Source organism: Micromys minutus (assembly GCF_963924665.1).
Source record: "Micromys minutus genome assembly, chromosome: 10".
In the NCBI taxonomy this organism is placed as follows: Eukaryota; Metazoa; Chordata; class Mammalia; order Rodentia; family Muridae; genus Micromys; species Micromys minutus.
This window is the reverse complement of record NC_137979.1, coordinates 51,187,720-51,200,776: the sequence shown is the minus strand read 5'-3', so window position 1 is coordinate 51,200,776 and position 13,057 is coordinate 51,187,720. Positions and strand designations below refer to the sequence as shown.

At 35.7% G+C, this 13,057-nt stretch overlaps 1 protein-coding gene across 1 annotated transcript in view; it reads right to left on the bottom strand.

Annotated features, from left to right (window-relative positions):
* The window catches only part of EFCAB3 (EF-hand calcium binding domain 3), a gene marked incomplete at both ends in the record, with an annotated part of 388,991 nt that overhangs the window by 127,610 nt on the left and 248,324 nt on the right, over window positions 1-13,057 (bottom strand). Inside the window, 6 exons of the mRNA XM_080922461.1 lie at window positions 1,061-1,165; window positions 2,235-2,288; window positions 3,414-3,518; window positions 3,912-3,965; window positions 4,922-5,026; window positions 9,037-9,090. Of these exons, the coding sequence (XP_080778587.1) occupies window positions 1,061-1,165; window positions 2,235-2,288; window positions 3,414-3,518; window positions 3,912-3,965; window positions 4,922-5,026; window positions 9,037-9,090 (477 nt within the window). The remainder of the gene's footprint in view (window positions 1-1,060; window positions 1,166-2,234; window positions 2,289-3,413; window positions 3,519-3,911; window positions 3,966-4,921; window positions 5,027-9,036; window positions 9,091-13,057) is intronic.

The window sequence follows — 13,057 nt, the reverse complement described above, 5'->3', positions numbered from 1 at the left end:
TTTTAAAAAGCTTTCTTTGAGAAACAGAAGGATAGCTGAGAGTCTGGGGCCAACTTGGGCTATGAAGAGACTTTAAGGTTAACCTTGGCTACAATGTGGGACTTTCCTAATAAAATTAAAATAAAACAGGATTACTTCTAGAAGATGTTGAGCTCTTTTGTTTAAAGGAGGAGAAGGAGAGAGATCTGGCCTATTTCCAAACACTGAGAATAAAAAATAATAATAATAAAAAAGAGTGATTAGGGTTTAGCTTGGGGGGAAGGGAAGGGATAAGGAAAAGACAAGTCTCAGCACCAAGATTTAGGAATGTGCCCCAGAGAGGACAGGGACTTCTCATGAGGACCTCTGCTGTGAAACAGAAGAAAGATGTAAGCTCCACCTTCCCTCTGAAAAATCAGCAAGAACATATTTTTTTTTCCTTCTCAACAACTGATTTTGTGGAAGATTCTCTGAGTATTAAGTTCTGCATCTGAGGCACAGAATAACAGACTGTTCATAAGGAAGGGCTGGAGGATGAGTACTGGTAACATTTCAACCATATCATTTCAAAATGTGTATTTTAGAGGTAGAGGGGAAGGCTCAGTGGTTAAGCACTTGCCCCATGCTCTAAGAACATGAGTCTGAATCCCTAGAACCCGCATACATGCTGGGCGTGAGTGGCAGCCTGCCTGTACTTCTAGCCTTGGAAAGTAGAGACAGGGGATCCCTGAGCAGGTTGGTTAGTGAAACCAGTTAAACCTTTGAGATTTGGGTTTGGTTGAGAGACCTGCCTGAATGAATGAGATAGAAGAGCATTGCAGATGTTTCACATCAACCTGGGCCTCCACATGCATGCACACCTACACACCATACCTACACACATAAAAATGAATGCCCACCACACACACATGGAAACAGAACACACACAGACACATACACAAATATGTATACACATATATACATATACACATATATATACACGTACATATGCATACATGTACACATACATATGTATACATTTCAGAAAGTAGAACCATAAGACTGAGTTTCTAGAGGTCTCAGGAACATGCCCACATCTCACCATCAAATGGCAGCCTTTCCAGCAGGTCCACATACTCTTTATCATTCATCTGGACTCCAATTTGTTCAACAGTGTTTCTCAGGCCACCGACACTGATCTTTTCTCCTTTGAAAGGCAGAATGTTTACAGGTGAACATCTTAAGAACTTATAACTTATTTGAAAATATTTGTTGTTGTTGTTGTTGTTGTTGTTGTTGTTGTTGTTGTGTGTGTGTGTGTGTATATGTGTGTGTGTGTGTGTGTGTGTGTGTGTGTTGGGGGTTGGCACTCATGCTAGGGCATGTGGAGGTCTGAGTATGACTGTGTGTCAGTTCTCACTGTCAACAGTAGGTGCTGGGGACTGAACTGAAGTCATCAGGATTGCCTTTGGCATGTAGCTTTCCACATAGGCCTAGCCTGATAATCCAATAGAAAAGATGGGGCATTTGTAGGAACATGCTATTAATTAATATGATCTTTAGTGTGTCTTTGAAAATAATAGTTATGTGGATGCAATATCAGCTTGGAATTAAAGAGAAAAGACAGGATGGAATGAACAAACACAAAGTGACAGAGGTCAAAAGAAGTCAAAGTGAATCTACTCTTGTTATATCAGCTCAACGAAGGCTCTCAAGTGTTGAGGGCTGGCATGCGGAATGCACCTAATATGCAAATGGTTCAGAATTGCTGGTAGAGATAATTCTAAGAATAATTATACTGACTTAGAAAACTGATCATGCAGACAAGCATTGTCTTAAATGTTTCCTACTTATTAATGTTCTTACTTAAAATTTAGGTATTTACATACAACCAAGATGTATTTATAAATAAAAAAAATATATCCCTAAAAAACATAGGACTTGTCATTAAAAATAAGTCTTGTTCTCGACATGGTAGCTTACATATTTAGCCCCAGCATGCTGAAGGCAGAGACAGTAGGATCTCTCTGTAAGTTTGAAGCTAGTCTGATCTACATAGTGAAATTCAGGACAGCTAGGGCTACATAAAGATGCTTCCTCATTAAACAAACAACAATAAGAAAGTAAATACTGTAGATTATTTTGAATACGTAAGTTATCAGATAAGTTTTACCTGATAAATAATTAAATGACTATGTTGATGTCAACAAATATATTGATAAAACATTTAAGATATTTATTTATAGCATTTGGATATCTGTGTTGGAGAAACTTACCTATGAACTCGTTCATTTTCGGTACAATTGATTTTAGATCAACCTTTCCATTTTCTGCACACACACACAAAAAAAAAAAAATCACAGACTTACAATGAGGCTCTTTTCACCCATCCCTGCTAGAATTCTGAAATCATCTAAATTTTAGTTCTAAATGCCCATATTTTCAGATAATTAACACCAAGTAAATGAAACATGTCCCTTTAATTTTCTTTTCTTCTACTTAGATTTATACATTGTGGCTCCTACTGGCTCATATGCTTTAATACTTGGCCTCTAGCTAGTGGAACTGTTTGAGAAGGATTAGGAGGTGTGGTATTGTTGGAGTAGGTGTGTTATTGTGGGGATGCTTCCAAATTTCAAAAGAGCACTGCTAATCCCACTGTGCGTTCTAAAGTAATACAACAATTACTGAAAGATTTGAAAGAAGTTACTCCTAAAATGATCTGGGCTTGTGTTGGTGATACTCCCCAGTGGTAAAGAGGATTCAACTAGCATGTGCAAGGTTCTAGGCTCAATCCCCAGGACTACAAGAACCAAAAGACAAAAGAAAGAACTGATTTAGCCTGTTGTCTGTGGTTAGAGTAATGGCTAGTTGTGAAGAGTCAACTATTTTCTCAGCTACCATTATTGTTCTGGGTATATTTTTCATGTCTTCTTCAATCAATATTGGCCAATTATTTTTCTATTAGAAATAATCCCTATTTTATTATTATATTTAAAATCCAAATCTTATATCACAGACAATACCTTATTACAGTAGTAGGATTATTCTTAGTATCCACAGTTATATATTACTTTAAGTTCCTATATTTTTCTCTATCCATTGCTCTTTTCATTTAGAAAAGCAAATCATTCACACTAGACAGTCATTACTCTATTTGAAACATTACTAGCAGACAAATTTCTTTGTAATCATGTAATGTTCAGTATGTCTACAAAGGTCTCTTGTTTGATTTTCTTCTTCATTCTCACTTGAGAAGGCTCTGTTGGGATTCATTCCCCTTCATCATCTACAGTGGAAGATATCTGCTAGACTTGAACTAATAAAGACAAACTTTGTTTTTATCTACTTTAAACTTTTCAAAATGCCATTTTGATATAAAATAAATGCCATCTATGGAAGCTGCTAAACCTAAGGTGTCCCCAAAGGGACATATTTTAGCTTATAAAACTTACCATCAACTGGTAGACTTTCTGCAAAGTCTTCAAGTTCATTCTGTGACAGTTCAATCCCCATGTTTTCCAGAAATGGGTTCAAGTTATTCACATCAATTTTTCCTCCTTAGGAAAGGCAATGTGTTAAAAAGATATCAAAGTGTGGAAAATTTTGTCAATTCAGGAGTGCTATGGTTGTAACTTTTCCTATGAGGACTTATGATTCATGAAGGCCTAGTCACAGGCAGAAGAAGAAACAATGTCCAAACTAGATGTTGTACCTCATTCTCTGATGGTATCATTTGTTCATATTGAACATACGAAATTTGAAATGGGTCTAGATAAATTCCCAGAGAATCACAGCATAATAACCTAATAGTTTACATTGGAGTACATAATAATATAAAAATCATCCTGTGAAAATAATGTATGATATTTATAATTAATAAAGATGAATTTATATACATGAACAATATTGGAATTATATTTATCTGTGTTCTCATGATGCTTTGTACTCACGTTTAAGATTCTTTATACAATCGAATATACTTTTTTTATATGCTTTTCCTGAAACTGTAAGAAAAAAAAAAACAACTCAGGTCAAAAAACGATAAAGAGGAAGATCTGCCAGAACAAACAAGCAACAAACTATAATGCTAACAATACTCTGACTCAGAGAAATCAGCTTTGTGATGGTTTCCTCCAAGATTTGTTTGTCATCTCTCAATAATGGAGTTTGTTTGGAGAAAGCCTTTATTGCTTTAAATTTGAAAAAAAAAAAACATGTAGTTTAAGTATATGTGTGTTTGGGGACCACATATGTGCACTATTTATATATCTGGTCCTGGGAAGTCCAGAAGGGGGCATTAGATCCCCTAGTACTGGAATTATATGTGTGTGTTGGGAATTAAACCTGGGTCCTCTGCAAGGAAGGAAAATTTCCTAACCACTGAGCCATCTCTCCTGTCCTTGAAGAAGGCTTTCATGAGGCTATTTTATACACTCTTGTACAAAAAATAATTATCATTGGTTGAACATTCTAAAAGATATAACCCATTTAATTTATTTTAAATTTCTAACTAATATCATTTATTTTTCTCTTTTATATTTTTCTTTGTACTTTCTGGCATGTTATTGGAAAGAAGAACAATACACATGCTTTCCTTATCAGGAGAAAAGAATGAAATAGCTTTGGTACCATACTGAGAAGTAAATGATCCAGATATTCTTTGGGCAAAGATATTCTGGAAGTTCTAAGAAATGATTTTAAAGTCCTGGTAACATGAAATTTAGAGAGGAAAGTAGAAGGGGACTCGGGGGGAACTTGGAGTAGGAAGGAATAGGACTGCAACTGATCAAAACACATTCAATGAATGTATGAATATTAAATAAAATATTAAGAAATAAAAAACTCTGGTAACAGTGTGCCACCAAAAAAGTCTCCTAATCAAGTACAAAAAAAGGTATGAAGCATTTAAATACATAACAATCCTTATCAGTGCATATCAATAAAATATACATATGCTTACCATCAGGTGAAATATATTTTATCAGTTCCAAATAATCTTTATCTGTGAATTCAACTTTTATGTCTTTCAGAACATTTTCTACATCATTAATATCCACTGATTCTCCTAGGAAACATAAATGGTGACAAGAGAAGAATTTAAGAACATAAAAGCTATGATACTTGACACTATAAAATTATAAAACTTGTGAACTTGAAATAAGTATACAGATGACCGTAAAACAAGCAATCCTTGAGCGCTTTTTTATATAAAATAAAATTTAATTATTTACTTCAGGAGTTTAAAGTGATCATAGTTGGAGTTATAAATTATAATGTGCATCAGTTTCACTTAAAAGGCATACATATTACATGTCTTATATTAATTAGTTGATTAATAGAATGTGCTAAAAATTCACTCGCAAGTAAATGCTCGTGAGAAAGTGTTTCAAACATGGATTTGGGTTTTGTTATTCTAATAGAAAAGTCAGAGAAACACAAAAGAAAGAAAACTCCAAGCCACCATCTCTGACAAAGACAGATACAAAATCTTCACCCAAACACAAACACGCAAAATTTAAACTTTCATTAAAAAGCTTTTTCCCCATAGTAGAGTGTGATCATTTAACATACAAAAACAATATATGTTATATCATAGTAGTAGAAGGAAGGAAAAAACCCATAAGATCATTCTAACAGGTGCAGAACAATAGTTCAGTTCAGTAGCTTTTTATGTTAAAACACAGTACATTAGTTATGGAAGTGATGTGCTTCAGAAGGCCATTAGTGGTAAATCTATAGCCAACTTATATTATATGCTACAGTGAAAACTTGGACTTTTCTCATAGAGAATTGACAATGAATTGACAATGCCCTTCCTGACACTTTTACTAACACAACAGTGGGAATCTTTAGCAAAAGGAACAGGACAAGAGAAAGGATGTAAAAAAAAAAAACATCTATTGGAAGGAAGAAGTTAAATTGTCTTTACAGATGACAGCATCTTACATAAAGATTATTACTCACCACTAATATGTTTGAAATAGTTAACAGATCCACTGAGGTTGTATGATACTAAATTAGCATGTGAAAATCAGTAGTGTCTGTAAAGTACCAATGAACTCCCTGATAAAGGAACCAAGAAATTAATTACATTCATGATAGCTGTCAAAAATTCTTAGGGATAAGTGGTTGGAGAGATGGTCTGGAGGCTCACAGTGTATGTTGCTCTCCCTGAAGACCTGAGTTTGATTCCTAGGGGCTATGTCAGGATACTCACAACCACCAATAACTCCAGCTCTAGGGGATCCTTGCCTCTGGCCTCTACATTCATCTATACAGATATATATCATTTTAAAAAATAATAAAAATAAAAATTCAAAATATCTTAGAATAAATTTAACTAAAGAGATTAACTGAAAAGAAAATCAACAAAAGAAACAAAATACAAATAAACAGAAGGAAATCCTCCATTCATGGACTAGAAGAATTAATGTATTGAAATATGGACCATTTCCTTAGCTTCCTATCCAATTCCTATCTGAATTCTTTTGTATGTATGCATGTGTACATGTGTGTGGGTATATTCACCCATGTGAGTTCATGTGGAAGACATAGGTTGGGATCAGGATACAATTGTGTTTCCGCCTTAGTTGTTTGAGATAGGGTCTCTCACTGAACCTATAGCTCACCATTTCAGCTACAGACTGGCTGGCCAATGAACACCTTGGTTCTGCCTGCCTCTGATTCCCAGCACCAGGGTTACAATCTGAACTCAGCAAGCATTTTACCTATTGAGCCATATTCCCAACCATTTCCTATCAAAATTCTAGTGTCACCCCACCACCCCCATAATGTTAGGAAAAGCAATATAGAATTCATATGGCAGTTCAGATGTGTCTGGAAAAAGCTCATACATTAGAAATATAATCCCCCAGTTCTTATGTTAGTGGTACTTATAGAAACTTTTGGTAAGATTAGATGAGATCATGTGTGAGACTACAGAGTTCATACCATGCTACTGTGCAAAAAGGAAGGGGAGTTCATTGACAGCATCCCTAAGAGTCTTTTATGTATGTAGTTGGCATGTTACAATAATACTCTTGGACTTTTTATGTACCAAATATAAAGAAGATTATGACAATCAGAGAAGAATCATTCTGGATTCTTAGAAATCCAAAGTTATGTTTGCCACACCAATGGTATTTACTGCTCTTGGGGAGTCCAGCTGCATCACTCATTCCTTGGTTGTCCCTCGAATCATTTATACTGGGGTTTTACTGATGCTATGTCAAGACTATTTCTAGCTGTAAAATAAACAGGTATGGATCAGAGGAAAGAGTACTTATTTTGACAGTGATCCCAGAGTAATGATGTAGGTTGGGACTGGACAAGGACTGAGTATTCTTAGAAATTCCCTCTGCTTTCGGAGCTTATTTCCCCTCAAGCATTTTATAGTTTATGAGGCACTAATTCCACTCATGAGAGTTGAGCTCTTGTGACTTACTGAGGTCCCAATTTCTAATACCACAGGCCTGGGAGTTAGGGTTTCAGCATGAGTTTTAGGAGATAAAAACTTCACTAAAGTAAAAGGGGCACATGGACGGTACCTCTGACTTAAGATCCAAGCCCCTCAGAACATCTTCAAATCTTTAAGAAATAGAAATCTTTTGCTTAAGATCATTGGAACAAGAAAACGCAGTGTTTTTACACATCTTCATATGCTTTTATTTTTAATCTTTTTGTCATTGTTCTTTTTTTTGTTGATTTACTATTATTCACTTTCAACTTAGAAATATGATCTTCTGTACTAATACCCACCTAAGCACCAAATAATTTTATAATTCAGGTTTTTACTAGTAGACCAAATCGAAGAATCACTAGCTATGTTTTGTGTGTAACATCAATAGCGGCAAATATTGTTTCTTTACAAAAAGTCCAGTGGAGACAAATCTTTCTGGAGTGCATGCTTGTAACCACACTACTAGGGTTGGGTGAGGTAACTGGATAAGAAGTCCAAGAGGAGTCTTGACTACATAGCAAGTTCAAGGCCAGCTTGGACAACGCAAGACCTTGTAGTATTCTTGTAACCCCCCCAAATGTTTATAATATGTAAATGTTTATTTTCTAGAAATAGTAACTGGTGGAATGGGTTTTTAAGAATAATTAATGCCATTCGTGAGAATTATTAAATTCAAGACCATAACAATTTCATGCTATTTTGAAGATCACATAATACAATCATTGCCATACTGGCTAATGAGGTGAGACTTTATATATGTAAAAGAAAAATCAGGTTGTTTATAGGAAACATAAGGCATTATTTGACCTAATCTTCTATTTGAACTCATCTTCTTTCAGGCCTGATAAGATAATGGTCCTGAATTCCAGCACCCTCTAGGTCTTTTATATAACCCTTTCTGCTTTCTTTGTCTCAGAACTATTTTAATTCTGCTCTTGAGAGTCTTGAATTCTTGCATTATCACAGAGCCATTATCACACCAAAAAACACACTCATCAGTTTTGTAAAGACAAAACAGGATAAAAATATCCCGATTGACACTGAGGTAGTTGCTGCTCCAAGGGGAATCAGCAATAGTGAAGGAGATATGGTCAACCCTGATAGTGTCTTCTGTGGCTTTGATTGAAAAGGGACCAAAAAATAAGAACTCAAAAATTCTAATGCTATTAATAAAAGTGTATAGTCATTGCTACAGAACACCACCAAATAAATCCAAGTTATGAAAAACAAAACACATCCAGCATCTTTCATGACTAGATAAACAACACACAAGGACAGAAAAAGTATCAGATCTAGAAATATAAAACTGTTTCTTACTATAACAAATTTTATTTTCTTATAAGCAAACATATATGCAAATAATCCAATGCCCAGAAACTATAATGTTCTTGATAATTCACAAGAAGAATTACATATGTAGAAAATACCTTAGTCATTGTTTAAAATTTGAAATATCTGAAATTTTGGCATGTGTTTGTTGTAAAAGCAGAGGTGATGCAAAGCGAGTAGCTGAAAATGTTTAACGAAATGCTGAAGTAGTAAAATTAACAAGAAAATGGAGACACAGTAGAAGATATCAGTAAAACAGTATAAAAATTAAGCAAATTCCTACTTACCTAAAATAGTACTCAGCTTTTTCATTACACTATTTACTTTCACTTCCCCATCAGCTGTAAGACAGAAAAAATTCAGATATTGATAAAAGCCAAACTTAGAAAAAGGTAAGAACATTCTGTAGTTAAATTATGAATTGCCAGGAGTCATCAAGGAGACACTAAAAACCAGCAGGTGATCTTCCTGAGGTGGTTCTTCCATGGACTATGAAATTAATGATGGATTTGCTTCTTTAGGAAAGGCTGAGGGGATTACATCTGAGAAAAGACTCCTGGTATTACTATGCTTTTCCTGTTATTATTAAGTATATGTAACATTAGGTATTAGCCCACCATTTTGAGCAGATTTCTGCAGAACAACAAAGATGTACTGACTTGTAGTGATGCTATATACACAAATAGATGATTTCTTAATTATTAATGATTCTATAAAAAATCTTAAAACTTAATTATAAGATCTCTTATAATAGGACTGCTATTAAATCCTTTCTGATGTCAAAACAGCAATGAGAACTCTGTCAGTCTTCAAGTGTCATTAGTTAATTGCTTCTGAGATAGCAAGAAGGCATCTACAATTTAGAGCACATTCCAAGAGGTTGTAAAGGAATTAACCAAAGGTCATAAGAAGGGAACTAACCATTTACTGTAGGTGCAAGAACAGAAGATAACATATTGCCTGAGTTTATCTATACAAAACTTCACTAACAAGTTAGCCACAAAAATTATGGTTTTTAACTTTAAATGAACCTGTTGAGCAAGTGACAGATAATGAATGTTTAGTCAGATACTCTTAGTGGATTTTCATGTAAACATTCTCTGTTGTAAACTTCTTACTCAGTTTATGATTTGAGTTTATAATCTAGTAAACTTTTGCAAAAGAGAGACAGAGACAGAGGCACCGAGATATGCTTAGACAAGCCATGTGATCTAGTCCCCTAGAAAAGGTACAAAGGACACGGAACAGCTACATGTCATAGCAATTGAAAGTAAAAGCATTGGGAGTGACACTGGAGAACATGAAGAGCAAGGTCATTACTGTTACATCAGAGCAGGAGGAAAGAGCAAGATTAGGAGAAGAGAGTGGAGATGAATTCTTTCATAGAGAAGAGCCTTAAAGAGAGAAGAACCTTTTGGAGAAGAACTTTCTCAGGAAATGATTTAGAGAGAACTCAGAAATAAAGGCTAAAATCACTTTCAACGTGTCCCCTTTTCTTCCTGCTACTTTAACTAGAAGGTTAGAATTAGAGCCAAACAGCTCCTGTGGAGAAAGAACAAAGGCTACTTAACCTAATCCTTAGCCTTTAAACTAGAGGTATTAATCATTTAAGATAGCTGCTTTTAACTCTCAGAATGAGCAAGAAAGTTCTTTAGGACTTTTTAGATGTTATCAACATGCATTCAATATAGAGAGCTAGAATGTCTAGAGACCATCAGTTATTCAAGCTACACCTGCATCAGAATCTGTCTCACTTCAATCTATTCCAGGATGGGAGCCGACCTCCTTCCCTGCCCCCCAGTAATGAATTACAGACTTCATGGCATTGACAAGTTGCCTTTCTAAAATGTATAATTTTGGCCTTCAATGGATTGTTCCATTAACAGCTATCAGAACTGAGATGGTTTGCACCATCGTTCTAGTGTCGATAAGATTTTTCTCTCACGTTCTTTTGATGCATCTCGTTACTAAGCCCACATGTATGTCTGTGCATCATTACATGCCTGAGTCTGTGGAGGCCAGAGGCAGGCACTGGATCATCTACAACAGGAGTTACGGGTAGTTGCAAGTTACCATGAGGGTACAAAGAAGAGAACCTGACTCCTCTCCAGTCCCTCTAACCGAGGAATAACAAGGCCATTTTTACATCCTAACTAAACCATCCCTCATTCAGGATTAATTTAAGGTAACAGTATAGTCATTAGACCATTCCAGAGGCTGTGTAAGTAATCCCACCTGGAATAACAAGGCTCTGAGCTAAAGGTAGAATAATAAAGATGACAAGGAGTAATTTGTTCGTATGGAAAGTATGACAGAGCAGGAACACCTAAACATATTGATTTCTGAGTGGGTATGAGAAGTTATTGTGGCATAGATATAGAAAAAAATGTAGAATTAAGATTAAATAAATTTACTTTTACATGCTGTTTGGATTGCTGGTGAAAAGAAATCTGCGTTGATAGGGACTTTTTAAAATATAGGAGGTCATTTGACTCATGCCCATTTGATGAATCTGATGATGTCAACTTTATTGTTCCTTCCTTGTGTATGAGTATGTATATGTGTATGTATGTGGCATGTGGGTATGCATTCACTTAGGTGCTTGTATATGTGTAGATGCACACACACGTGTGGCTATGTGAAGGTCAGAGGTCACCCTCAGGTACTGTTTCCTAGAAGATGACTTGTTCTTTTGTAGACAGGGTCTCTTGCTAAACCTGAGGCCTGCATATTAGGCTAGGGTAGTTGGCCAGAGATTCCTGGGCACCTCCTGTTTGCCCCTCTGATGCTTGTGTACCACAATGCCTTTGTTGTTGTTGTTGTTTTCTGTTTTTGGATTTTTAAAATGTGGATTCTGGATATTGAAATTAGATCTTCATTCTTGTGTAGCAAGTAATAATGATTGAACTATCTATTTATTCCACATTATTTTTTAAGCCTTACTATGAACTCTTACATTCAGATTACTGCTGACTGCATGTAGAACTCTCACAACTAGTAAGGTACAGTTTTCTAATCTAATATTTCATAAATTCTTTCAGAATTTCATATACACATACAATATATTCAGATCATATTAACTCTCTACTCCTTCAGCTCTTCTGAATTTACCCCCACCCCTTCCAAGTTCATGTCCTTTAAAAGTATAAAACACTGAGGGCAATTTGTGCTGCCGACATATGCCTGGTTGGTCTAAAAGGGGCTATAGCCTTAAGACCGACTCTCACTTCCTTACTATCCATCAACTGTCAGAGCTCCTCAGCTCCTAATCCCACCCCTCTCCATGCTGGGATGTTGACTGTCTGTCTTGAGCAGGCACCCAGAGCTGCTAGGAGCTATTAAATATAAGATGCGTTTTTAATAAACTAGTGCCTTTGTATTTATGACAGCTACTCTTGATGGCCAACTTGACCATATCTGGAATTAACTAAAATCTTCGGCTGACAGCCTATGTAAAAAACATGGGATAAGGAAGCATGCTCTCTGTGCCTGCTTGCTCTCTCCAGCAAGTCTTCACTGGTATTGGAGACTACTTCTTCAGGATTCCAGCATGTACTGAAGACCAGCAGCAACAGCCAGCCTCGTGGACTGAACAGCTACTGGTTTCTTGGACCTTCCATTGGTAGATAGCCTAGAACAGCTGCACCATAGCCCGTGAGCCATTCTAATAAATTCCCTTTATGAATTTATTATAATATGAATATATTATAATATATAATCATTCTTTAAGTTCTGATCCTCTAGAGGATTTTGACTAATACACTAATACACTCTTACAGACTGAACTGTGGAGTTTGCTTTCAGGCTTGCTGCTCAGTAGTTTCACCCTTCACTAAACTGACATTTTTAATCATCACATAAACTGACAAACTAAAAATGGAAAAGAGAGTTTTTTTCCCCATGAGAAAAAAAAAAATGAAGATTTATAAAGTTTTTGGTTAAAGGCAAATTAATAAAACATTGTATTGAATTTGGGATGGAAAATTCTGAGAAAATCATAGGAAGAATTAAAATCTAGGCAGATCCTGACTGCAAGTTTCAGGTGAACTTAAAAAAAACACAACATATTGCCAGGGGCTGGAGAGATGGCTTAGGGGTTAAGAGCACTGACTGCTCTTCCAGAGGTCTTGAGTTCAATTCCCAGCATCCACATGGTGGCTCACAACTATCTGTAATGAGATCTGATGTCCTCTCTCTTCTGGTGTGTCTGACAGCTACAATGTGCTCAAATACATAAAATAAATAAATCTTAAAAAAAACAATCCACATTACTCTTCTTAAAACCAAGTTAAATTGGGAATGATAATA